At 45.3% G+C, this 23,852-nt stretch overlaps 2 protein-coding genes across 3 annotated transcripts; both read right to left on the minus strand.

Moving 5' to 3' along the window:
- Nucleotides 1-456: 456 nt before the first annotated feature.
- On the minus strand, nt 457-15,193 carry LOC115197538 (116 kDa U5 small nuclear ribonucleoprotein component). Its single transcript, XM_029759176.1, has 26 exons — nt 15,054-15,193; nt 14,420-14,532; nt 14,125-14,287; nt 13,909-13,987; nt 13,724-13,799; nt 13,550-13,615; nt 13,359-13,394; nt 13,168-13,258; nt 12,859-12,941; nt 12,490-12,656; nt 12,112-12,236; nt 11,896-11,959; nt 11,724-11,814; nt 10,768-10,903; nt 10,315-10,442; nt 9,719-9,912; nt 8,145-8,499; nt 7,898-7,980; nt 7,528-7,614; nt 7,005-7,131; nt 6,385-6,472; nt 3,353-3,471; nt 2,879-2,973; nt 2,523-2,676; nt 1,277-1,384; nt 457-1,153 (listed from the first exon to the last, which is right to left on the minus strand). Exons 2-26 carry the CDS (start codon nt 14,519-14,521, stop codon nt 1,058-1,060), a joined length of 2,913 nt encoding a protein of 970 aa, XP_029615036.1. The 5' UTR covers nt 14,522-14,532; nt 15,054-15,193; the 3' UTR covers nt 457-1,057.
- A 2,604-nt stretch (nt 15,194-17,797) lies between these two features.
- On the minus strand, nt 17,798-23,616 carry LOC115197547 (probable phosphatase phospho1). Of its 2 annotated transcripts, none has more exons than XM_029759195.1 (3): nt 23,154-23,616; nt 22,680-22,740; nt 17,798-21,745 (listed from the first exon to the last, which is right to left on the minus strand). In XM_029759195.1, the coding sequence occupies exon 3, from the start codon at nt 21,702-21,704 to the stop codon at nt 20,934-20,936; it is 771 nt and encodes a 256-aa protein (XP_029615055.1). In that variant the 5' UTR covers nt 21,705-21,745; nt 22,680-22,740; nt 23,154-23,616; the 3' UTR covers nt 17,798-20,933. The 2 variants fall into 2 exon arrangements, with proteins under 2 accessions (XP_029615055.1, XP_029615047.1); XM_029759187.1 differs by having other exon boundaries at nt 17,798-21,886; nt 23,154-23,614.
- Between the last annotated feature and the right edge of the window lie 236 nt (nt 23,617-23,852).

The raw sequence follows: 23,852 nt of genomic DNA on the forward strand, positions 1-23,852 counted from the left end.
AAGGAGGTCCTACGGGGAGGGACCTTGGACCTTCACCTCCAATTACAGTTGAGGAGATAGAATGTGATGAATCACAGAAAGTCTAAGATGGAGGCTTTGTGCTCCAGCACAGGGCAGCACACTTGTGGTGCGTGTGACCCTGGTCCCGACATCCATCTTCCGTGCCTGCCTATCCCAATCCAGAGGCCTGTCCATCAGTCACGGCCCACACAGCACCCCAAACAGACATGCCAATCATTCACACGGACGCCTGTGCTCCAACATGGCACTCCGCACTGTACACGCCCACTTCTGCCCGACACCACCGCCCATATACATACAGTGCAACACACCAAGGTCATGAGGTACTTACAGTAACTACAGAAAAGGACCCTGAATGTGAACCAAACTAAACGCCTGGAAGGAAGTGAAGAACCTAAAGTTACCTCAGTTGGTTATGGATCCAAATAAAACTCATTTCACAGGCATATATATTTTTTTTATTACTCAAAACAGGCTTAAGACATCCAATTTCATAATAAAAATAACCCATCAAACACACAAGCCTGCTTTCAAGTCATCTTACATCTACAAAATATTTGGGAATTTTCACATGTAAAAAAATAAACTAGACATTGATGAGAGGGGAAACACCTCAGCAGTATTATTCACTGCGCTGATGACGAGAGGCGTCAGAGATGTTGCTATCCCACATCACGCCAACCCCTACAACCTTAGATGCAGTTATATCATAATAAAAGTCCCTCCTACAAGGAGAGCACGGGTGGGCAAAGTCTTAACAGGAGGTTGCAGGGTCTGTCGGGTGCCATATCAGTGCTTCATTGATTAACTTAAGTCATTGATGAGGGTAAGTGACCTCACCTGGTTAACAAAGTCCACATAAATCGCCAATATGAAGGCAGGAAACAAAACTGGCTGACCCTGCATCCCTCTGTGACAATGTCCACCCACCTCAGTGGGGTTTTGAGTCCCATACGGTGTGGTGTGGGGATGTTGGTTGTGGTGCTGGTGGAGGAGGGTAGCACCCCCGGTCGTTCTCTCCCCGTCTCCTGACGCCTCACATGGGGTAGTTGAGCACCACGTCCTGCTTGGCCAGCTCCAACAACATAGGGTCGTCGAAGAACTTGCTGATGCTCACATCCTCACTCAGACCCTGCATGGAAACCAGGGAGTCAGTCAGTCACATGGTCGTGATGTGCAGGGTCAATAGGCAACAGTACATACTTAAGGCACACCTTCCCTCAGCCATGGTGAAGGGGGTGGGCCGTATACGTACCTTGCGCCGGCGGGTCTTGATCATGAACTCTCTGGCCAGGTGAGGGGCAGGCTGGGGCTCCAGCGGCCTGATCACGATACTCTTGTCCAGGGGGTCACCAGGGACAATCTGGGGGGAGAGGAGAGAGAAGAAACGGGGGTCAGGAGAGGGTTGAAAAGAAAAGGGGTGCAAAGGACAATTTCAGTTTGAGAAATTCCACATCTAGTCTACGGCGTCACATTATGGAACAAACGGACAACTAGACATACAGAAGCTGAAATCTGAGCAGAGGCCTCGTATAATAGTCACCACCACGGTCCTTAAAACGTTTCGCCACTCAAATACGTAATTCATTCTTTACTAGTCAGCCGGCGTTCCCGATGTCACTGAGTCAGGGGGATTTACCGTCACCTACAGCCAGCCAAAACTAACACGTCACTCTGTCACGTCACTCTGTCACGTCACTCTTCATCGCTGCGACGTTAGCACATCTAGTTCTGAGTAGAATGGCGTTTTAAAATGATGACTTAAACCTGTCATCTTCACCGACACCTCAATCCTGTTTTCATGTGTAAATGTTACATGGCTGTTGGAGGGAGAACAAGGGAGTCTCTTGGCCCCAAATCAGACAAGAGGTTGTTTCGCCAACTCTGCAATCTCTCACTCCCTCCTCCGTGTGGGGCTGCGTTCCAATCCCAAATGGCACCCTATTCCCTATTTAGCCCGATGGGCCCAGGTCAATATTAGCGCACTAGCCTAAATAGGGAGTAGGGTGCCATTTGGGACAAATCCCGAGGACTGTGCTGTAACAAAACCCCAGGCCTGCGGGGGGAAAGATTGAACGGGAGGAAAATCAATGGAGCGTCTGCAGCCCAACGAACAGATGGAGCAGGGCCGCTAAACGCCGTCACACCACCCTGTTTCTCCACACACTGGGAGGGGGTGATGATCACGCTACGGAGGAGGAATAGCCTGCGTTTCACTTTACAGAAGAGGGAAGACTAGAGGAGAGAAGCAGGCTGGGGCAAATGAGGGCGACGAGAGCAAATTCACTTTGCCTGACACAGCCAAAGAGGAGGAGAGGGAGAGAGACAGAGACAACTGTAGTGTACACAACAGCTGCTGACTCAACACCCTTCTAGTCAGCATCCAAACTAATTCACTCAGTGGCTGGCATCATTGTGTCCGAGCGTGTGCATGTGCATGTTAACACAGCTAGTGGGCATAAATAAAGAGGGCACACGTGTGTCCGTCCGTGTGATCCTACCTGCCAGTGGTGGAAGACGGACAGGGAGAAGGCCTGTCCCTGTGTGTGTGTTCTCAGGTCAGTCTCGAAGCCAAACGAGTCGATGGCTGGGATGAAGGCCTTGATGGTGTAGAGGGGAGACCCGGGGATGGGGGCGTCCTGGGTCACATGACCTCTGGGGCACAACACAAAAAACACAGCAGATAGAATTGTAACAAAGAAAATAACACAAAAAAAACACATCTGAGCAATCTGCACAATATTTCCACGTTCAGATTTCCAGGTGAAGGTTTAAAAATGTCAGTCAAGAAGTTATGGGTGGGGTAATTGGGATGGTACAGAGGAGACATTGTTATTTAGTGGTTTGCGGGCCTCACCTCCGTCTGGCCAGTACTGTGTACACAGCAGACACGCAGTCAGCTGGGGCCTGGACCTCGACAAAGTAATAGGGCTCCATCAACCTGGGGGTGGCCTGGGAGGGACAGGAGAGGGACAGTAATTGGGACCGCCATTAGGAGAACCAGAGGAGGGCAGGAGGGAGAGCCAAAGAAGATAGAGGACAGGGGAGGAAAGAACAGCGGAGAAAGTCGAAGAGAAGTTGAGAGGCGGGCAATGATGGAGGGATGCAAGGAACCAACAAAAAAGGAGAAAAACCCTTGAGAGGGAAGCTATCACACGTCAATACAAAAAAAAAGAGAAAGTCAGACGAAATCAGCACTTCAATCACGGTAATGAAACTCAGGAGAAAAACTCAGGAGAAAAAGGATAGGAAACAAGAGGGAGCGAGAGTTAATGAAAGGTGGAAGAAAGGAGAAGGTGAGGGAGGTAGAGAGAGAGGGGGATGATCTCACCATGAGGAAGGCAGAGTACACCACTCTCCTGGCTGTGGGGATGACCTGTCCTCCTCCTCTGTGTAGAGGCTCCTGCGCTATGACAGCATCCAGGATCTTAAACTTCACGTTTCTGATAGCTAGGGAGGGGATATAGAAACTCAGCAACAAAAAAAAACAAACGTCCTCTCACTGTCAATTGCGTTTATTTTCAGCAAACTTAACATGTGGAAATATTTGTATGAACTAGAGGTCGACCAATTATGATTTTTCAACGCCGATACCGATTATTGGAGGACCCAAAAAAGCCGATACCGATTAAAAATCGGCCGATTTATTTATATATTTGTAATAATGACAATTACAACAATACTGAATGAACACCTATTTTAACTTAATATAATACATCAATAAAATCAATTTAGTCTCAAATAAATAATGAAACAAGTTCAATTTGGTTTAAATAATGCAAAAACAAAGTGTTGGAGAAGAAAGTAAAAGTGCAATATGTACCATGTAAAAAAGGTAACATTTAAGTTCCTTGCTCAGAACATGAGAACATATGAAAGCTGGTGGTTCCTTTTAACATGAGTCTTCAATATTCCCAGGTAAGAAGTTTTAGGTTGTAGTTATTAAAGGACTATTTCTCTCTATACGATTTGTATTTCATATACCTTTGACTATTGGATGTTGTAATAGGTACTTTAGTATTGCCAGCCTAATCTCGGGAGTTGATAGGCTTGAAGCCATAAACAGCGCAATGCTTGAAGCACAGCGAAGAGCTACTGGCAAATGCAGGAAAGTGCTATTTGAATGAATGCTTACGAGCCTGCTGCTGCCTACCATCGCTCAGTCAGACTGCTCTATCAAATCATAGACTTAATTATAATATAATAACACACAGAAATACAAGCCATAGGTCATTAATATGGTCAAATCCGGAAACGATCATTTAGAAAACAAAATACGGTCAGTGAAAATCAGTGAAATACGGAATCATTCCGTATTTTATCTAACAGGTGGCATCCATAAGTCTAAATATTGCTCTTACATTGCACAACCTTCAATGTTATGTCATATTTATGTACAATTCTCGCAAATTAATTACGGTCTTTATTAGGAAGAAATGGTCTTCACACAGTTCGCAACGAGCCAGGCGGCCCAAACTGCTGCATATACCCGGACTCTGCTTGTACAGAACGCAAGAGAAGTGACACAATTTCCATAGTTAAAAGAAATTCATGTTAGCAGGCAATATTAACTAAATATGCAGGTTTAAAAGTATATACTTGTGTATTGATTTTAAGAAAGAGATTGATGTTTATGGTTAGGTACACATTGGTGCAACGACAGTGCTTTTTTTATATCACCCGTTTGGCGAAGTAGGCTGTAATTCAATGATAAATTAACAGGCACCGCATCGATTGTATGCAACGCAGGACAAGCTACATAAACTAGTAATATCATCAACCATGTGTAGTTAACTAGTGATTATGTTAAGATTGATAGTTTTTTTTATAAGATGAAGTTTAATGCTAGCTAGCACCTTACCATGGCTCTTTGCTGCACTCGCATAACAGGTAGTCAGCCTGCCACGAAGTCTCCTCGTGGAGTGCAATCGGCCATAATCGGTGTAAAAAAAATGGCCGATTAACGATTATTATGAAAACCTGGAATTGGCCCTAATTAATCGGCCATTCCGATTAATCGGTCGAACTCTAGTATGAACATAAGACATAAACTGAACAAGTTCTCAAAGTAACAGTATCTGATGTGGCCACCAGCTGCATTAAGTACTGCAGTGCATCTCCTCCTCATGGACTGCACCAGATTTGCCAGTTCTTGTTGTGAGATGTTACCCCACTCTTCCACCAAAGCACCTGCAAGTTCCCAGACATTTCTAGGGGGAATGGACTTAGCCCTCACCCTCCGATCCAACAGGTCCCAGACGTGTTCAATCCGGGCTCTTCGCTGGCCATGGCAGAACACTGACATTCCTGTCTTGCAGGTAATCAGCCATACTGCTCGTTCTGTGCGTGGTGGCATTGTCATGCTGGAGGGTCATGTCAGGATGAGCCTGCAGGAAGGGTACCACATGAGGGAGGAGGATGTCTTCCCTGTAACTCACAGCATTGAGATTGCCTGCAATGACAACAAGCTCAGTCCGATAATGCTGTGACACATCAAACCCAGACCATGACGGACCCTCCACCTCCAAATTGATCCCGCTCCAGAGTACAGATATCAGTGTAACGCTCATTCCTTTGACGATAAACGCGAATCCGACCATCACCCCTAGTGAGACAAAACCGTGACTCGTCAGTGAAGAGCACTTTTTGCCAGTCCTGACTGGTCTAGCGACGGTGGGTTTGTGTCCATAGGCGACATTGTTGCCGGTGATGTCTGGTGAGGACCTGCCTTACAACAGGCCTACAAGCCCTCAGTCCAGCCTCCCTCAGCCTATTGCGGACAGTCTGAGCACTGATGGAGGGATTGTCCGTTCCTGGTGTAACTCGGGCAGTTGTTGTTGCCATCCTGTACCTGTCCCGCAGGTGTGATGTTCGGATGTACCGATCCTGTGCAGTTGTTGTTACACGTGGTCTGCCACTGCGAGGACGATCAGCTGTCTGTCCTGTCTCCCTGTAGCTCTGTCTTGGGCGTCTCACAGTACAGACATCGCAATTTATTGCCCTCATGCCTCCTTGCAGCATGCCTGAGCAGGGACCCTGGGCGTCTTTCTTTTGGTGTTTTTCCAGAGTCAGTAGAAAGGCCTCTTTAGTGTCCTAAGTTTTCATAACTGTGACCTTAATTGCCTACTGTCTGTAAGCGGTTAATGTCTTAACGACCGTTCCATAGGTGCATGTTCATTAATTGTTTACGGTTCATTGAACAAGCATGGGAAACAGTGTTTAAACCCTTTACAAATGAAGATCTGTGAAGTTATTTGGATTTTTTTTAAAGACAGGGTCCTGAAAAAAAGGGATGTTTTTTTTGTTGCTGAGTTTAGCTGTTAGGTGATTGTGAGTGAGTGAAAAGAGTGGTAAGACACTTACGTTCGTCACACAGAGGCCCCTCCCTGGTGCCCCATTGGAAGCCCTGGACGATGCTGTCCTTAACCGAGCCCAGCAGTGCCTTGTCCACCTGCACACAACAACACACCGTCAACTATCTGGAGACATATCCCTCACGCAAAGCTACACACGTATGAATACAAGTGGACACAAAATTGCCTTCAATACACCCTACAGTGTGATTCAGTGTCATAATCAAAGATCACTATGGAGAGATTGATTTATCATCAACGAGAACATATTTCCTTGACTCCAGGTGGCATAACACTAAAAAAATACAGAGGTGGTTGCGCCCGATGACCGGGCACTGCTGTCCGTGCCACTCAATGGGTCAATGTCACCACGGTCACACTGGTGTCAGAGGGCCAAACACACTGACACATCCATCGATGCATTTTCACACGTCTGCTAGAGAGCAGTCATTCTGAATCACTTTAACACGCACTCCGTCTGTTTACAGTTTGGCCTAGAGACAGGCAGGCTGACCCCAGAGCCCTAGCCTGCCCAACCCACCTCAGCCCAGGATGACACCAAGACCACCAGCCCTCCATACCACTCCTAGCCCAGTCTTACCCATCCCAACCCCAGAGCCCTGGTCTCACCTCAGAAGGCAGGGTGTCATCTACCAGGATGTTAGGCCCGGTGGTGTCGGGCCCAAAGGCCCAGATAGACCTGGCAGCCAGTAGATCCCAGTCATACTTGGTCTGGAAAAACTCTCCCAGCTTCTTCCTGGAACCAGAGATTAAACAGGAGTGGCGTCCATGGGGATGGGGGGGGGTGACAGGAAGAGGAACAGAGTTTGTTTAATCAAGTCAAGTTAAAGTGTGTCACTGCCTTGGCACCGTGGCTCATGTTGGCAATGCCAGGCCCAGATGGGTTCACAGATGAGCAGCATACAGCTGGCCGGACACTGCCCACTTCCAAAACACACACACACATACACTGGGCTACAGCTGCGGATAGGAGGATATGCCTCAAGGTATGGTCAAGACAGGTGTTCTGTATTGGCAGGTGTCTGTCTGGGTTGAGACACTGACATGTGGACAGGTAGGAGGATACAGCAGGTGAACTCTTCGTATGAATAGGCAGTGTGCAGTTGTGTGTGTGTGTGTGTGTGTCCCGTACCTGTTCCACGTGATCTGCACCACCTCGTTCTCTATGTCCTCAGCCAGGCCCTTTTCCAGCGGCTCGGCAATCATGGTGATCTTATTCCTGTCAATCAAAACACACAGCCGTCAATCACACAGGCAAACAGTCACAGCACTCAGGTCACCCATCCAGCTGGTCTAGACACGTCACACTAACCTCAACATGAAACAGAATACGTCCCCATAGGACACCCTATTCCCTATATAGTGCACTACTTCCAACCAGAGTCAAAAGTAGTGCACCACAGAAGGAAATAGGGTGCCATTTGGGATGCACACAAGTCTACACTAGTGTACTGTAGGCTAGGTCACTGGTGACCCAATGGGAGATGATGGTGGATGCTTACTTCTTGTTCGGCGTCTCGGCAAAGCACTTGAGAGACGACGTCTCCACTACCGTCTCACAGAAGGTCACCACGGGGTCAGCCACCTGGGAGAAAGAGGAGAGAGGGAGACATTGAGTACTGGAAAACCAATCAAGGAATAACACTAGACATGAAGGGTATTTTGTTTAAGACGTTACAATCCCGATACAGGAAGATTAGTTTGTTGTTCCAATTGGGTGAAGAGACATGTGAGAGAGCGAGAACTGACCTTGATGTCGATCTCAGAGTACATCTTCCGCAGGTCGTGCATGACACAGTCCAGGTAGAGTTCCCCAGTACCCAGGATAACATGCTCCCCTGACTCCTCCACCTTGGTGGTGAGAGAGGGGTAGCTCTTATTGACCTTCCGCAGTCCGTCCAACATCTTGGGCAGCTCTGACGGGTTGACTGGCTCCACAGCGATCTTGATGACAGACGCCGTGTTGAACTTGAGCGGCCGGAAGATCTGGGCTTCCTCGTTCCCTCTGGGCTCGGTGATGGTGGCCGTCTTGACGATGGGCTGGTCACAGCCCTCAATGAGAACCCAGTTGCCAGCAGGGACACGGTTCACCTCTATCTGGTACCTGTGGTTTAGAACGTGAAGGGGTTTGAGCTACAACTGCTGGGGTAAATGACAAACAACATCTCATACTGAACACAGAGATGACATATAATGACATCTCAGGGGGAGTTGGGATAGGCAAAAAAAACCATCTCTAATTCACATGTGTATAATGTAAGTCGCTCTGGATAAGAGCGTCTGCTAAATGACAAAAATGTAAATGTATAATACACACTTGTACATGTGAAATAGGACAATTATCAGCACCCACCAAATTATTATAATAATATTGAGGACCAGAGACTAGGGAAGAAACATAAAGAGGGGTTAGACTAATGAACACATAAGACAACTTGCTATAATGAACACTCATGCTTGGCCCCAAATGGCCCCCTATTCCCTATATAGCACGTTACACGGAACCTAAACTGGCTGTGCACGTGCGCCATCGTGCATAAATTTATTTTGTCCCCCCACACCAAACGTGATCACGACACGCGGGTTAAAATATCAAAACAAACTCTGAACAAATTACATTAATTTGGGGACAGGTCGGAAAGCATTAAACATGTATGGCAATTTAGTTAGCTAGCTTGCACATGCTAGCTAATTTGTCCTATTTAGCTAGCTTGCTGTTGCTAGCTAATTTGTCCTGGGATATAAACATTGAGTTGTTATTTTACCTGAAATGCACAAGGTCCTCTACTCCGACAATTAATCCACACATAAAACAGTCAACTGAATTGTTTTTAGACATCTCTCCTCCTTCCAGGCTTTTTCATCTTTGAACTTATATGGTGATCAGCATCTAAATTTTCATAGTATTACCACGACAACCGGCAAAACTGTTCATCTTTCAATCACCCAAGTGGGTATAACCAATGAGGAGATGGCACATGGGTACCTGCTTCTATAAACCAATGAGGAGATGGGAGAGGCAGGACTTGCATCGCGATCTGCGTCAGAAATAGGAATGACTTCTATTTTAGCTCTTGGCAACGCAGACGCTCGTTGACGCGCGCGAGCAGTGTGGGTGCAATAATTGAATAACATGGATTTCTAAATTTATTTTGCAACGCTCATGCACGCGACGTGTCGGGTCTGTTCAGCTCGTTACTTTTGACCAGGGCCCATTAAGCTGTGGTCCAAATTAGTACACCATGTATGGAATAGAGTGCCATTTGGAACGCAGGCCAAGTGGTGTGTCCGCGAGGCGGCACATTAACAATGACTCTCATTACCTGGCGACGTTGATCCATAGACGTCCCACCGCGCAGACCTGCGAGTCCTCCTCGTCCTCCAGGGTGTAGTTCTCTCCCAGCACCTTGACTGGCTGGCCCGCCTGGATGGTACCGCTCAGCACCCGGCCGAACGCATGGAACTGCACCCCGTCCTCAGTACTGTACATCTTAGTGGTGTGGCACATCAGCGGACCCTGGATGGGAGGAGAGAAGAGGGGAAAGAGAACAAGCAACAAGAAGGGATAAAGGGAGAGGAAAGAGGGTAAAAGGAAATAGATAAGCTTAGTTAACCTTGTCTAGCAGAGCAACTATTTGTTACATCTCAAGCCTCTCCCTTCATTATTGGCTAGAGGATCTCTGAAGGGCATTTGGAATGTTTGTGATCGATTTATTTCTTCACTCCCAGTCAATTACAATGGCCCGCTTGCTTGCTTAATTGCAATGAGGCTATTGATTAACACTGAAAACAGATTCCACCTATTAGAAAACAACTACCGTGTGTGTCACTCACTCACTCACTCACTCACTCACTCACTCACTCACTCACTCACTCACTCCCACAGCCCCTGTGTTTCTCCCCACTCCGTCACACTCACATCAGGGTCGCATTCTGCCATGGCCTCCCCCAGGTCTGAATCCAGTCCTCCAGTGTAGCTGTGCTCTATCTTGTTCTTGGCGCCCCCCTGTGGTGAGGGGATGTGCTGCACGCACATGTCCACAAAGCCTGCAGGAGGGAAGGTCATGCTCGGCTTCACATGAACGAACGTGTTTGTCACATTCACCAGAAACATAACATTGTGTGCAATTATACCACTGATTATCCAAGGCTGTAGGCAGATACACTGGCTAGCACGGTAACCACGTACAGTGAGTCGATAATGAGAACGCGTACAACAGAATTAAGCCTCTCTAAAAGGCAGAAGATAAACATGGCTCAACTGTAAATGACCTCTGTGAATAAGATTAAACATGAGATACAGTTACTGAGTGGTATATGAGGAGGCAGTGGAGGTCAGAGAGGAAACGGGGGCGGCGGATGGCGTGCGTACCGGTGAACTCTCCAAAGAAGCGCTTACAGACCAGCCTGAGTAGAGGCCTGATGTTGAGCTTCAGCTCCTCTTTGACCAGGTGGATGCCCAGCTCATCTAGCACCCGAGGCAGAGATGTGTCACAGTCACCAACCACCTGGGAGCGAGAGAGAGGGAGAGAGGGAGAGAGAGAGAGAGAGCGCAAGAGAGGGAGAGGCAGAAGAGGGAGAGAGAGAAGAGAGAGAAGAGGGAGAGGAGGGAGAGAGAGAGGAGGGAGAGAGAGAGAGAGGGAGGGGGAGAGAGAGGGAGGGGGAGAGAGAGGGAGGGGGAGAGAGAGGGAGGGGGAGAGGGAGGGGGAGAGAGAGGGAGGGGGAGAGAGAGGGAGGGAGAGAGAGGGGGAGAGAGAGGGGGAGAGAGAGGGGGAGAGAGGGAGGGGGAGAGAGGGAGGGGGAGAGAGGGAGGGGGAGAGAGGGAGGGGGAGAGAGGGAGAGAGAGGGGAGAGAGGGAGAGAGAGGGGAGAGAGGGGGAGAGAGAGAAGGGGGTAGTGTAATTTCTAGATGTGCTAGCGCTACTTAAAAGGCTTCTATGGAATGGGGTGGTCATCTGGGTAAAGTCATTCAGTTCAAACAAGAAAATGTGACGGCATCTCCCATGAAAGGCCGCAACAACACTTTTCAATTCACGGTGCTCCGATTGATCTCATAAAATTGTGTTTCGCTCGGTCTTTCTCAAAGCTTCCTTTCTGTGACAAAGACCGATCAGGGTCGCAATGCCTCAGCTTTTAAGTAAGAGCACCGTGAACTGAAAAAAACGGTTGGTCTTTTAGGGGAGATGCAATCACCTTTTCTTTTCTGGACTCTCAGGAATAGTGTGTTTTTCAGGGAACAGACACGTCTACCCTAAAGTGCTCATCTGTGCTTCGTAGCGTATAAGATTGGTTTTCTATCTAGGAGATGACTGTGTTAGAGGGGTCTTACCTGGGATAGGATCTTGTACAGAGGCTCCAGCACAAACTCCACAAAGCTACGCTGGGAGTTACTGGTGGGGGCTTTCTTAGTGAACTTGCGCCTGAGAAGAGAAGGCAAAACAGGGTTCTCGCCGTGCATTACAGATAAAAAGCCTAAATGACCCTAAATGAAAAGCACTTACGTTTTGGGGTTGAAGTAAATGTCGCCCCACAGCCTCTTGGCAAACTCTGTGTAGTTGATGTCACCTGCGACACCAGAGAGAAGGGTTAACAGCGGCATTTTGAACAGTTGTTTTTAGGGTTAAAACGAGAACCTACCAGGTCTGGTCATGTCAGAAATGTGTTTACAGTTACAGATATCAAGAGGTGTGGGAGAAAGTGACCAGTGTGTGTCTCACCGTAGGTGTCAGAGTAGATCTTGGCGAAGGAGCCCAGTGTGAAGCAAACGCAGTACTGAGAGCTGGCAAAACACACGTTCCCCAGGAGAGGAGACACCACCAGATTCTCGTCTGTGGAGTAGGTGCTGACGGAAAGGGGAGAGTGGAGCCACAGTCAATGACACACACTGGAACACTATACCACAACAGGCTAATCTCAATGCTAGTAGTTTTCACATTCATGGTTTCACTCTGCACTGGAATCTTCTTTACAAATGCTCTGTGCTCTGCTTGCTACTCGTCGCAATCTCATCTGAAATCGGTCGATATTTCCTTTCCTCCACACCCCTCAGTGTCAGCCCCGTAGCCATGGTTACCAGGCCCTCCCCACGTCAGTACCTGAGCATGGCGTTGACCTCGTCCACTATGTGGCGTAGTTTGTAGTAGGCGTCTGTAGGGGGCAGCTTGAGCTCCACGATGAGGCGGTCCACCTTGTTGATGCAGATGGTGATGGCCAGACGCTCCTGGACTGCGTGCTTGATCAGACGCTCGGTGTTCAACATCACCTAAAGACACACAGGGGAGCAGAGGCCTGGGTTAGGAATGGTACATTTGACTTTTTGGGGCCAGGCCTCAGAGGTGGAAACACAAAAAGCCTGCGTCTTTAGGCCAAACAGAAGCAAAGTCTGATACTAGAAGTGCGACACAAGATGGAGATGCGCTGAATGGGGATTTGAACTAAAAAGAAAAAAAAACAAGAGGACTCACTCCTTCTGCCGCGTCGATGAAAAGCACGATGCCGTCGGAGAGTCGGATGCCTGACGTCACCTCATCCGAAAAGTTGACGTGGCCTGCAGGGGTGACAAAGGGTATGAGGTCCCGCTCTGCCTTTCTAAAGCAGCTGACCTAACGTCACACGCCGCGAGGCGGGAGATTATATCAATCAACCGCCCTTGATTACTCTTTTAATCTCCCCTACGTTTCCTAGGAACACAAGCACTTCGCCACACCCGCAATAACATCTGCTGAAAATGTGTACGTGACCAATGACATTGGATTTGATTTTGATTTGCATACCTGGTGTGTCCATGATGTTGAAGAGGAAGGATTTGCCTCTGGAGTCTGGAAGAACCATTGTGACGGGGGTGCTCTTGATACCAACCCCTCGCTGTGGAGGCACAACATAGGAGTCTGTACAATGTACTTATTACGGGAGAGGCACAATTCTGCAAGAACTTGTCATAGCTCTGAATACAATAACAACTTACCTCCTGCTCAGTGAAGAGGATATCTGTGTAACGGAGCTGAAATACCACGGGAAAATGCAGTGAGTTAATGGCTCACTTACAGTATACACAGAGTATTTCAGATTACAACTGGTTAGAGGATTTCTCCAAATTAGGATGAAAGGAGAGCAACAACTTTGGGGCAGTTTAGTCTAGCTGGAGAGTAAACTCACATCCATGTCGTCTCTCTTCCTGATCTCTGGGTGTGTCTGTTCAATCAGGCAGTCCACGAAACACGTCTGCAGACAAGAAACAAATCCGTTAAAATCACAATAACAACCTAGCTAATGACATCCACGATCCAGCCAGGTCTGGCTCTAAAGCGGGTCAATTGCTAAGTGTTTGACCTTGCCGTGATGCAGGTGGCCACACAGGGTGACATTACGGATCAGCTCGGGACTGTCCATTAGGTCAGCCAGGAACCTGCGCAGAGGAGGAGAGGTGGGGTAAAACATCGACCTTTTGTGAGTAGAGACAGACAGACGCAGGTCTAGTTTACAACAGTCAAACTGGTGACCGGTTAATTACGTACTCCATGTCATAAACAGTGGAAGGCAGCTCCTGTTCCATCAGAGTGAACTGCTTGTTCCTTACAGGCTTGATGATGGGTTCTGATGGGGATGGAGAGAAAATGTGAATCAGTTTATCACTATCGTATCTGAATTAATGCATCCACGTGTTTAAGTGTGTATTAGTGAAACTGTATCTGTGTGTGTGTGTGTGTGTGTGTGTGTGTGTGGTGTCTGACCTGTGAGGGGCTGTGCGTCCTCTTCCTGGACTAAAGTTTCCACCTCCGGCCCGTACACTTCCTCTGCTGTAGGATAGTATTTCTTATCCTCGTGCAGAACTACCTCCATTCCTGGGACATCTTCATCAGCATCAGCCGGCTCATCCTCATCATCCTCGTCAGCCTTCACAAAGCAGAGGGACACAAGCATGTCATGAAATGACCAGACATTATAAACACACCTACTTCATTTTTGTTAGACTGCATTGTAATGTGCATTAACGTCTACGCCGTCTGTTGATTTCAGTAACCAAACCTCATCCGCATCTCTGTCGTCTGCCTCCAGATCATCATCCTCGTCAGAGTCTAGTTCTGGCCCAATGTAGTTCCCAAACTCGTCATACAGGTCCGTCTCCATTGTGAAAGGGACTGGGTAAGATGAAAACATAATGGATTCGCATTAAAATTGCATCACACACACCCACATGATTTATCCTTCTGCAAAGAGTACCTGCTACAAACCAATGAATGTGGTCTACTTTAACTCTGCAATTAGTTCAGATGTTCATGTATAACGTTTCAGGTACACACGCACACACACACCTACAAGTTAATGTTAGCTAGATACTACATGCATTGGCGGGTAAATTGAGAAAATAATGAAAAAGAAACCCATCAAACTCACACCTCAAAAACAACGGTTCAATTTAAAAAGGCCTAAAATGTGCAACTTTGTAATACAGATATCCAGTAGTTACAATAATCTCTTAGCTAGTTAGCTATGTTTTGGTGGGATCGCTAGCTAGTTAGCCATAGCGGTTATATAGGGAATGAATGACATCCCTAACCAACGTCCATGCTGCGTTGTGGTGGATGATGTTTCGCTTTTCTACAATAAAGTAGATACCTTGTTTTGGAGAATATATCAGCACAAAAACACTTAACGTTACCTTTATGTGCAAAACGTGCGGTAGTTTCAAATTTGTATCGCTATTTTCCTAATTATTTGAACTAATCACAATGTTTTTCTCTCCTTTTTTCCAAACCATGTACATGTAGGACCCCTCAATGCAAATGCACGTCGAGCGTAGGTGACGCAAAAATGTAGACTATCTTCACATTGCCTGATTGTATATTATTGTAAAAGTACAAATGCATAAAAAAATGATATTAAAAACAATATATATGGTGATTTGTTTTAGAAAAATAATATAGCATTTACAGTCTACAGATGTTTTATTTGCTAATATATTTGGAATAAAATGTTCATGCGCGTGAAGTCTCGAGTCTAGGCGACATTTTTTTGTGCAGGCGCATATTTTACATGAACAACAAGCGAGATGACCCAGGATCGATATTTGTGTACTGAAAGGCAATGTCTGTGTCTGATGGGTTGTAGGTTTATGTTATAAAGGCCCAGTGCACTCAAATGTAGGTTTTCTTATATTTTGGATTCTATTGTACAACAGCTAATGAAACTAACACTGTAACAAAAACATTTTATCAGTAAAAAATATTTTTTCCGTAGCTAGGTTTCCAAACAATGAGACAGATTTTATGCAAATATTTTTAAATCTGCATAAAACAATATGAGCGTTTTCCCACCAGAAATGTTTTCATCAAACTGTTTCCATCATAAATGTTTCCATCAAACTGACTTTTTGCGGATAAAAGGCTGTGCCTGATGACATAGTGCACATAAAAATAACTTTTGCTGTTAAATTCACATGTATCGAATGACAAATACAAGTTAAATGGGTTTCCATCGCATTTTCAACTTTACTTATGGTTTTGTCACAAAAACTGTTTCGTTATATAGCAAATGTGTCCACTATGGTCTTGGTACATGCACTCTAGCCAACAGCTCATAGATATGCTACCTACATTATGAGATTATATTATAAAATAGATATTATTTATATTTGTCAAACGGCATCGATTATCATGTCACTAGAATAAGACCCTTGATATTTATTGGAATGGAGCATAAAGCTCATCACCTTGCACATTCACCACCCTGTTAAGTTAATCATAACTTATTTAATATTTATTTTATTGAACTAGGCAAGTCAGTTAAGAACAAATTCATATTTACAATGATGGCCTGCCTACCCAGGCCAACCCTTGGACAACGCTGGGCCAATTGTGCGCCGCCCTATGAGACTCAGTGATTCAGGCTGGAATCAAACCAGGGTCTGTAGTGATGCCTGTAGCACTGAGATGCAGTGCCTTAGACCGCTGCGCCACTCGGGAGCCCACTCTGTAGCCCAATAAACTGCAAGCTTTCCTGAGTTGTCATGGGAGGACCACACACAATATAATCGTGTGACTCCAAGTTTACTTTAATATGATGGTTATTATATCAATATTTGCACATAAAGGCATTCCACCGCAATTTTCCGCATAATTAATTTCACAGACACAGAAAGATCCCACCATGTCGAACGAACAAACTGTCTGTCAGCATTTATACAATTTTACCAGAATTTCATGTTTCCATTAGCCTGGTCGTGACTTTTTTCATACATCAGGTAATTAATCCACATTAAATGGTTGGATGGAAACGTGGTTACAGTTAGGCTACTTCCTAATAGTTGCTGGTTGAACATGCAATCTACACAGGACCATCTAATCAGGTTTTTGCATGGGTGGAGTTTCAGCTTCACTGCTGACATCACAAGGCAGCAAATAAGTTAATAGACCAATAACAAAGAGCGTTTCAAACTTGTCTGCCAATAACAGCTAGTTTTCAGTTTTCCCCACCCCACTCAGACCATTCCCAGACGATCCTAGCTAAATTCTTGTTTGAGAAATAGGTTTTTGCTATAAAGCTATTTTTGTTTATTCTTGATAATTTTAATGGAAAAGAATTACAGTAAGGGACTTAAATGATTTGATGTTGATATAAAAACGTCTGCATTGGGCCTTTAAGGTGGAGATGGCAGTCATTTATTTGCCAAATGCAGATATATTGCAACCATTATCACACTATATAAATTGTTCAACTAGCTTTCTCTAATAGACGGCTGTTGGTAGACAGTTTAAGTGCTTACAGTCATTATGTGAAACAATACAAGTGACTGTTCTTGTTCTCAAATTCTGTATAATGCCATACATATCTTTTAGATAGGCTAGTGTCATATATATATTCTAGATGGGCTAGGCCTGCTTATAATACAAACAATGGATACATTCTCAGGGACTCAAGCAGTGTTGGCACAATTATAATTATTTCAGTGCTTGTTGTAGAAATTGATAATTGTTCATTGATAATTGCATAGTTCTGGGGTGTCAGATGACTGGCATGAGGGACAAATGTGCCTCTGTAATTCAGTAGGCCTTGTGATATGTTGAAAGAAAGTATGCATTTTATCAGCGATTGCACAGAATAAATTCATAATCTCTTTGGTGTTATGGTCTACTATTTTTCACCCACTTTGGAGACATTATTTAGACCTTTCCTTTATCACATAGGCCAAAACCTATCTCACAGCTAATTATCCCCCGTGGTCTAATGTTTTGAGAGAGGGAGGGTTGTTGCATCGCGGTGGGCATGTATCTAAATGGTGTTCAAGCCTATTGTGCTGCTGCCTTACTCAAGGAACACTGTTTCCAGTGGAGTTTATGTGTAGAGAGAAATATAGCGGGGTGCAATTACAGTGTGTTGGGATAAGACAAAGTACAGACTCAGAAGTTTAGTTCATGGCTTTATATTCCTGCTGGTGGTGGAACATGTAGGTACAAGTATGGGGTACATATTAAAAACAGACATGCACAAATAATAATAATACATACATGTTTTAAAAACGACAATATTTAGTTATATAGCTATGCCATATGGTACAGTACATTTTCGGTTCCATTTCAATTTATTTTCCTTTAAAACTGGTCTCCATTTGAAATCTGTAAGTCTGCCAGTAGATGGCAATGTTATCACATTACATTTTCCCTGATCAGTCGTCAATTCTCTATTTCACAAAGAGCACTGTTAACGAGTAAACAACACCATTTATTATTGATAATATGAGATTTAAGAATTACACTGGAATAGCCACCCATTCATTTAGCATCGACAATGCCATTGGGTGGACTGGAGAGGGCTATAGTCAGAGAACGGGACACTATCTAACCGGATCTGCTTCCCTACTGACCCAGTTTGACTGTTAGTTTTTTTTCAATTGCTGACATGCATTGTCAAAACTCTTCACAGTCAGCGAAACAGAAGTGTATGTGGACCAAACTGTGAATAATTTTTCATTGCTTTCACACAAAATGCATTCATTCATACTCCACCACCTGCAAAACTATATATTTGCAGCATGTTTTCAAATGCTAACACACCGTTTCCAAAACTGTTAAAAACACATTCAAAACAGAATGATGGCAAATGTTATGCATTTCTGCAGGAACCAGATTGAAACATAGAACATATCATCAGAATATTTAATCATTCCAAACACAGCTGATTGCAATTTCAACTGAAAGCCTCCCCAGTGTCCTGTTTTTAGTCTCGTTACTAAACAGACAAAAGAGGACGGCTTCGGAATGATTTAGTTTGGAAACATGGATCAAGGAAGACAGGTTGGTGGGGAAAGAAGAGTGGCAGGGAGATGGAGAATGCGTGGAGGACAAAGGAGAGGAAGACCAAGAGCAGTGGTCTCTGATTAGATAAGGGCCACAATTATTGACCATGTTGTAAACCATGGTCTCGCTTCGAGTGAGGCCGGTTTAAGGGTGCAACCAAATCTGCAGCGTTCAACAGTTGCATCAATAGTACGAAGTTTCCGGCAAAACAACAGGTGAGATGTGCATCCTTCAATGATAATTGAACTACGTAAAACAGTATGTTCACATTTTTACATGTACCGACATTTTTACATATATTGACTTGTTTTTCTGTTTTTCAGTAGGATCCAAAGGTTGCCTCCCACAGGAGGGAGAGGCAGAATATTTTCAGATGTGCAGGAAATTGCCATTGTTGACATGGTGATTGGCAACAATGCAATAAAACTGTGGGAAATTTGTGACAGAGTGCTGGCAGACAATATTACTTTTGGGAATGTGAATACGGTCAGCACAACGACAAGTGCCAGAGTCCTAGAGAAACATAAAATAAGGATGAAGCAGTTGTACACTGTACCCTTTGAGAGAAACTGTGAACGTGTGAAAGAACTTCAGTATTAATATGTCCAGGTAAGATGTCTGTTCAATAACCAAACAGGGTACATGCACAGCTATGCATAATGTAAAGTACTGTGGATTTACTGTAGTTAAGATTAATGGAGATGGAAGCCAGGCAAACTGCACATACATTCATCTTTGTGGATGAAGCTGGATTCAAATCTGGCAAAACAATGCCGCAGGGGGAAGAAATGTGATTGGACAGACAGCAACCGTGGATGTTCCAGGCCAGAGAGGAGCTAACATCAATGTGTTCAGCACTGCCCAATGATGGTTTGCTGTTACACAAACCACTCATTGGGCCCTACAATACAGAGGCTCATTTCTTTTCTGGATGAATGTATTAGTACTATTCCTACCTCCATACTCCCCCTTCCTAAACCCCATAGAGGAGTTTTCCTCTGTGTGGAGGTGGAAGGTTTATGACCACCATCCACATGACCAGATGTCCTTTACAGGATGCCATGAATGTGGGGTGCGGAGACTCTTCTCCTGAAGACTGCAAGGGTTGGATTAGACATTCCAGAAGATACTTTCCAAGATGCCTTGCCAGAGAAGACATAAGATGTGATGTTGAGAACTTGTGGCCAAATGCAGGAGAGAGGGAGAACTAGAACCCTCACAGTACTGTACAGTATGAGTGATTATACTATACTTTTTTAAAATTATTATTATTATTGCAGCCCTGGAATTTCAGGAACTTGTTTTTTGTTTCAACTTTATTTTTCACAAGTAAACTACTATATGTGAAGACATAGAAAAAAATAAAAGGCTATTGAAGCAAATTGCTGCATTTCTGATTCATTCTTGTTAAATATACTTTAGTACAGTCAAAGTGAAGGTGTTATTCTATAATGAAATACTGATTTATGTGGAAAATCATTTAACTTCAAAGAGAAGTTAATTTATGTAATGCTCCCTGTCAGTGTGTTATGAGTGACAATTGTTGCCAGCGTTATGGCCGAACAAGATTATTTTGAGACATGTTTGATTGAGTTTGAGGTGAGATTAACTGTCTGGCCAAGATGCATGTTGGTAATGCAGACTGTGTGAAGAGTTTTGAAAAAGTGGCTTCAGTATTGACCGATGTTTGTTAGCAATTGAAAACTGTAATAAACCAATAAAGCTTAGTGTCAACAAAGGAATATAGGTAATACATCAGTCCTAAATGTGTCACTGCAGAACCCCCTATTCAGTCAATGATGTATGTTTGTTCCTCTTCCCTCTCAGTCCAGCGTAAGAGGATCAATCCCTCTAAAAGATTGACAATACTGCCCTGATTGGTAGGATATCAACTAAGGCATAGGTCTCTGTAATAACTGACAGAGTTGATGCTTTTCCTGGGTTGGTGTTTCTGATTGACTTTAAGCCTAGAGTGTAAGGAGGTGGACTGAAAGACTACAGTATCTCTAGCTCTATGGCTGAGTCCGAGTAAGACAGATGGACTGAGCGGAAGGGTGACACTGGTGCAGGCAATATATCAAAAGCCTGTTCAATTGGCATGCTCTATTCTTGAGAGTAGAGTGGTTTTTCACTGTGTGTCAGTATGTGGTTTTGTGGGTATTTGATCTGGGAATGTGATTTGCTGTGTGTGAGTATTTGTGTATGTGTGTGAGCAGGCGGTGTACTCTCCCCGCCCCCTAGCTTCATCATTTCTCCTCTGCGTGCTTCCTGAGTCGCTCCACCACATCATCCCCACTGGCCCAGGGCACAGTAACAGCCTTGAACTCCCCCGGCCTGGCCTCGTGGATCTCAGTGATCAGCCGGTGCATGGGGTAGTCCCGCCGGGCAAACGCCGTGTCCCGGGGGCCCAGGATCAGAGACGGGCAGAAGTCGTTGGCCCCGTCGCCCACGTAGAATACCCTCTGGAACGGCCGCCCACGCTCCTGCGTCCGCCGCATCACATAGTCCCTCAAGATCACCTGCTTGCACATGTTCTCCGGGCAGCGCAGGCAGCTGTGGGAGTGGAAGGGGCGCAGCACCAGCCGGCCATCCTTGTCGAAGGTGGCAGGGTTGGTGAAGATCTTGATGAAGAGTTGGCGGGCCCCAACGCGGCGGAGCCAGGACTCGATGAAGAAGGTGTTGGCATCAGACACCAGAACCACCTCAAAGTCCTGCGGGGGGCGGTGGCGGAGGAACTGGAACAGGGCCTGCATGCCGGGAGAGGCAGGGATCTTCTCGATGACGGAGCGGATGGCGCTCTCGGTCACGCCCTTCTCTGCCATGTAGGCCAGCACCCGCTGCATGTACTCGTTGTAGTGGCCCGGTCGGTAGGTGTCCTTCAGCCAGGCGGGGAGGTTCTGCCCTGGGGCCGCCTGCACCACCACATCATCACTGCTCTCATTTACAATGGTCTCGTCAAAGTCGAAGAAGATGAGGAAGCGCCTGTCAGAGGGGGGTGTTGCTGAGTTGGCAGCCATGTTGTTTGCGGAGCGTCTGGAACGTGGGGGAACGTCCTCGCCTGGGGGAGAGCCAAAGCAGTTCATGACTGGCTTTGACACAACCTCTTACTGAGATGAGTGGCACCAAAATCCCTCTCTTTTGCACCTTTTGGTCCCTCGTTCACGACGAGGCAGGTTGGAAAACACACAAGGTAGGGGTTCTGGGAAGAATTAGTGTATAATAGGCCAGGGAGGAGGAGAGGATGGAAGCAGAGTAAAAAAAGTACAGATTGAAGAGGAAAAGACAAACAAAATACAAACATTTAGAGAAACGTTTTTTTCCCCAATGGACCTGAATTAGAAAGATTAGAGGTAGAATGAGAAAAAAATAATTGTGCCAATATCAGCATGGGTTGCATTTCTGCTTGGTAGCCAGCCAACATGTGTACTAAAACATCAAACACATTTATACCCCTGAAATCACATTAAGTCCGAGTAAGTCCCAAGTCTTGAAGTGGAGTCCTTTATAGTCACGAGTCAGTGCTTGCAATGCTAAGCTGTCATCCAATAATTGTTTTAATATACTAAATGTTGTTACATTGTAAGGATATCTAGATAATTTAGCTCTCTAACATTTGCTGTTGTTGCTAGTATGTTAAATTATGCATCAAAGAGATTTTCAGACACTACTGGTCGACTCCGAGTCACGTCGGGTCCTGGACTAGAGTACTACAACACTGATTTTTTTGACCATTTGAAATGCCATAATCTAAAGTCACATTATCATGTCAGTGATTAGGGGCGATGTTCTGTACCTGTGCAGCTGCAGGACATTGCATTGGGAAATGTAATAAAGAGCAAGTAACACAAACGATGAGTCAACAGCATACAAAATAAACGAATATCTTAATATCAGGACAGTTTCAACATCAACCTAAAAGTCATGCGATGCTGATCTGTTTGAAGCTGCAAGGAATCAGTTAAAAGTGAAGGAAAGGAACATACTGTACTGACCTTCAATGTTCCGTGCTGTCAACAGAGGGTTCCTAGAACACTATCACCCAATACATGGGATCTGTAAAGTGAGGATAATATAGGTACAAGCCTGTAAATAACCCCCAAGCGACGGACACTGTTCAATGTTGTAATTATCTACAATGCCAGAAAATGCAGCGCGCTCTGCAGCACTTACTGTAGGCTAATAATGTAACCGTCGTCATACAATGTTAGGCTACATACAATGAATATAGTACAGTACCGCATTAAATTATGCCATTTCACAGGAATATCAATTACTTATGCTATAACAATTTGTTCTAAAAACGGAGTAGACTGATGAACATCTAATATATAAATTAGCCTTCATGCAAATGTTTCCTAATCCACGAGTGAACGCGCTGTATTTACGCACTGGAAAACGTCCTGAAGGTTAGTTTACTAAATAATTCATCTTATTTGCAGAGCGAAGGAACCATAGCAAAAATGTACCAGTAAGAATGTATGTCCACAAACAGTATACCCGACGGCATTCTTGTCCCTCGCGGTCTCTCTAAAAGTCGCCTATGTTCTTGAATTGATCGCCGACATGCTGTACTTTGTCCAGTCTTGAACATTACTTGGTTATGTACGGGTTTGATTGTCGAGGAATAGAGTGCTTTCAGCTCGTTTTATTGGCTGTCAAAACCACTGAGCTTGCTACGGTTATGACGTCATGGGCTACGCAACACCGGCCCATTTGGCGCCCGCCTCCAAGATCTTGTGTAAGTGAACCCATAGAAGCAGTAGACAGGTTGGTTGATTCTGGTTTGAATATCACTCAGCAGTCTCCAGAGAGAACACGGAGAGATTCCGTTTGTTGTGTTCTCTCAATGTATGCTTAACAAAACTGCTTAGGTGGTATGTACACATGATAAGCCTGTTATGTGAGATCATTTACAGCCTTTTTTGCTGTGTGTGCAAACCACACATCCCTAATTGACCCAAGGGTGACACCAAGAACGCAATGTTCAAATTTATGGTAAAATAAACTGAATGGTTTACAAGTGGTTTAGAAAAAAAGGTGAAAGCAAGACATTTGCACCTCTGAATGCTCAGCCACTTCGACCCAGCAGGCCACCCTCCCCAACCCCTCCCTCATGTCTCCATCTCCTCTCAGACACACAGCCTCCCTGCTTCTCCTCCACGAGC

Source organism: Salmo trutta, chromosome 1 (assembly GCF_901001165.1).
Source record: "Salmo trutta chromosome 1, fSalTru1.1, whole genome shotgun sequence".
Lineage (NCBI taxonomy): Eukaryota > Metazoa > Chordata > Actinopteri > Salmoniformes > Salmonidae > Salmo > Salmo trutta.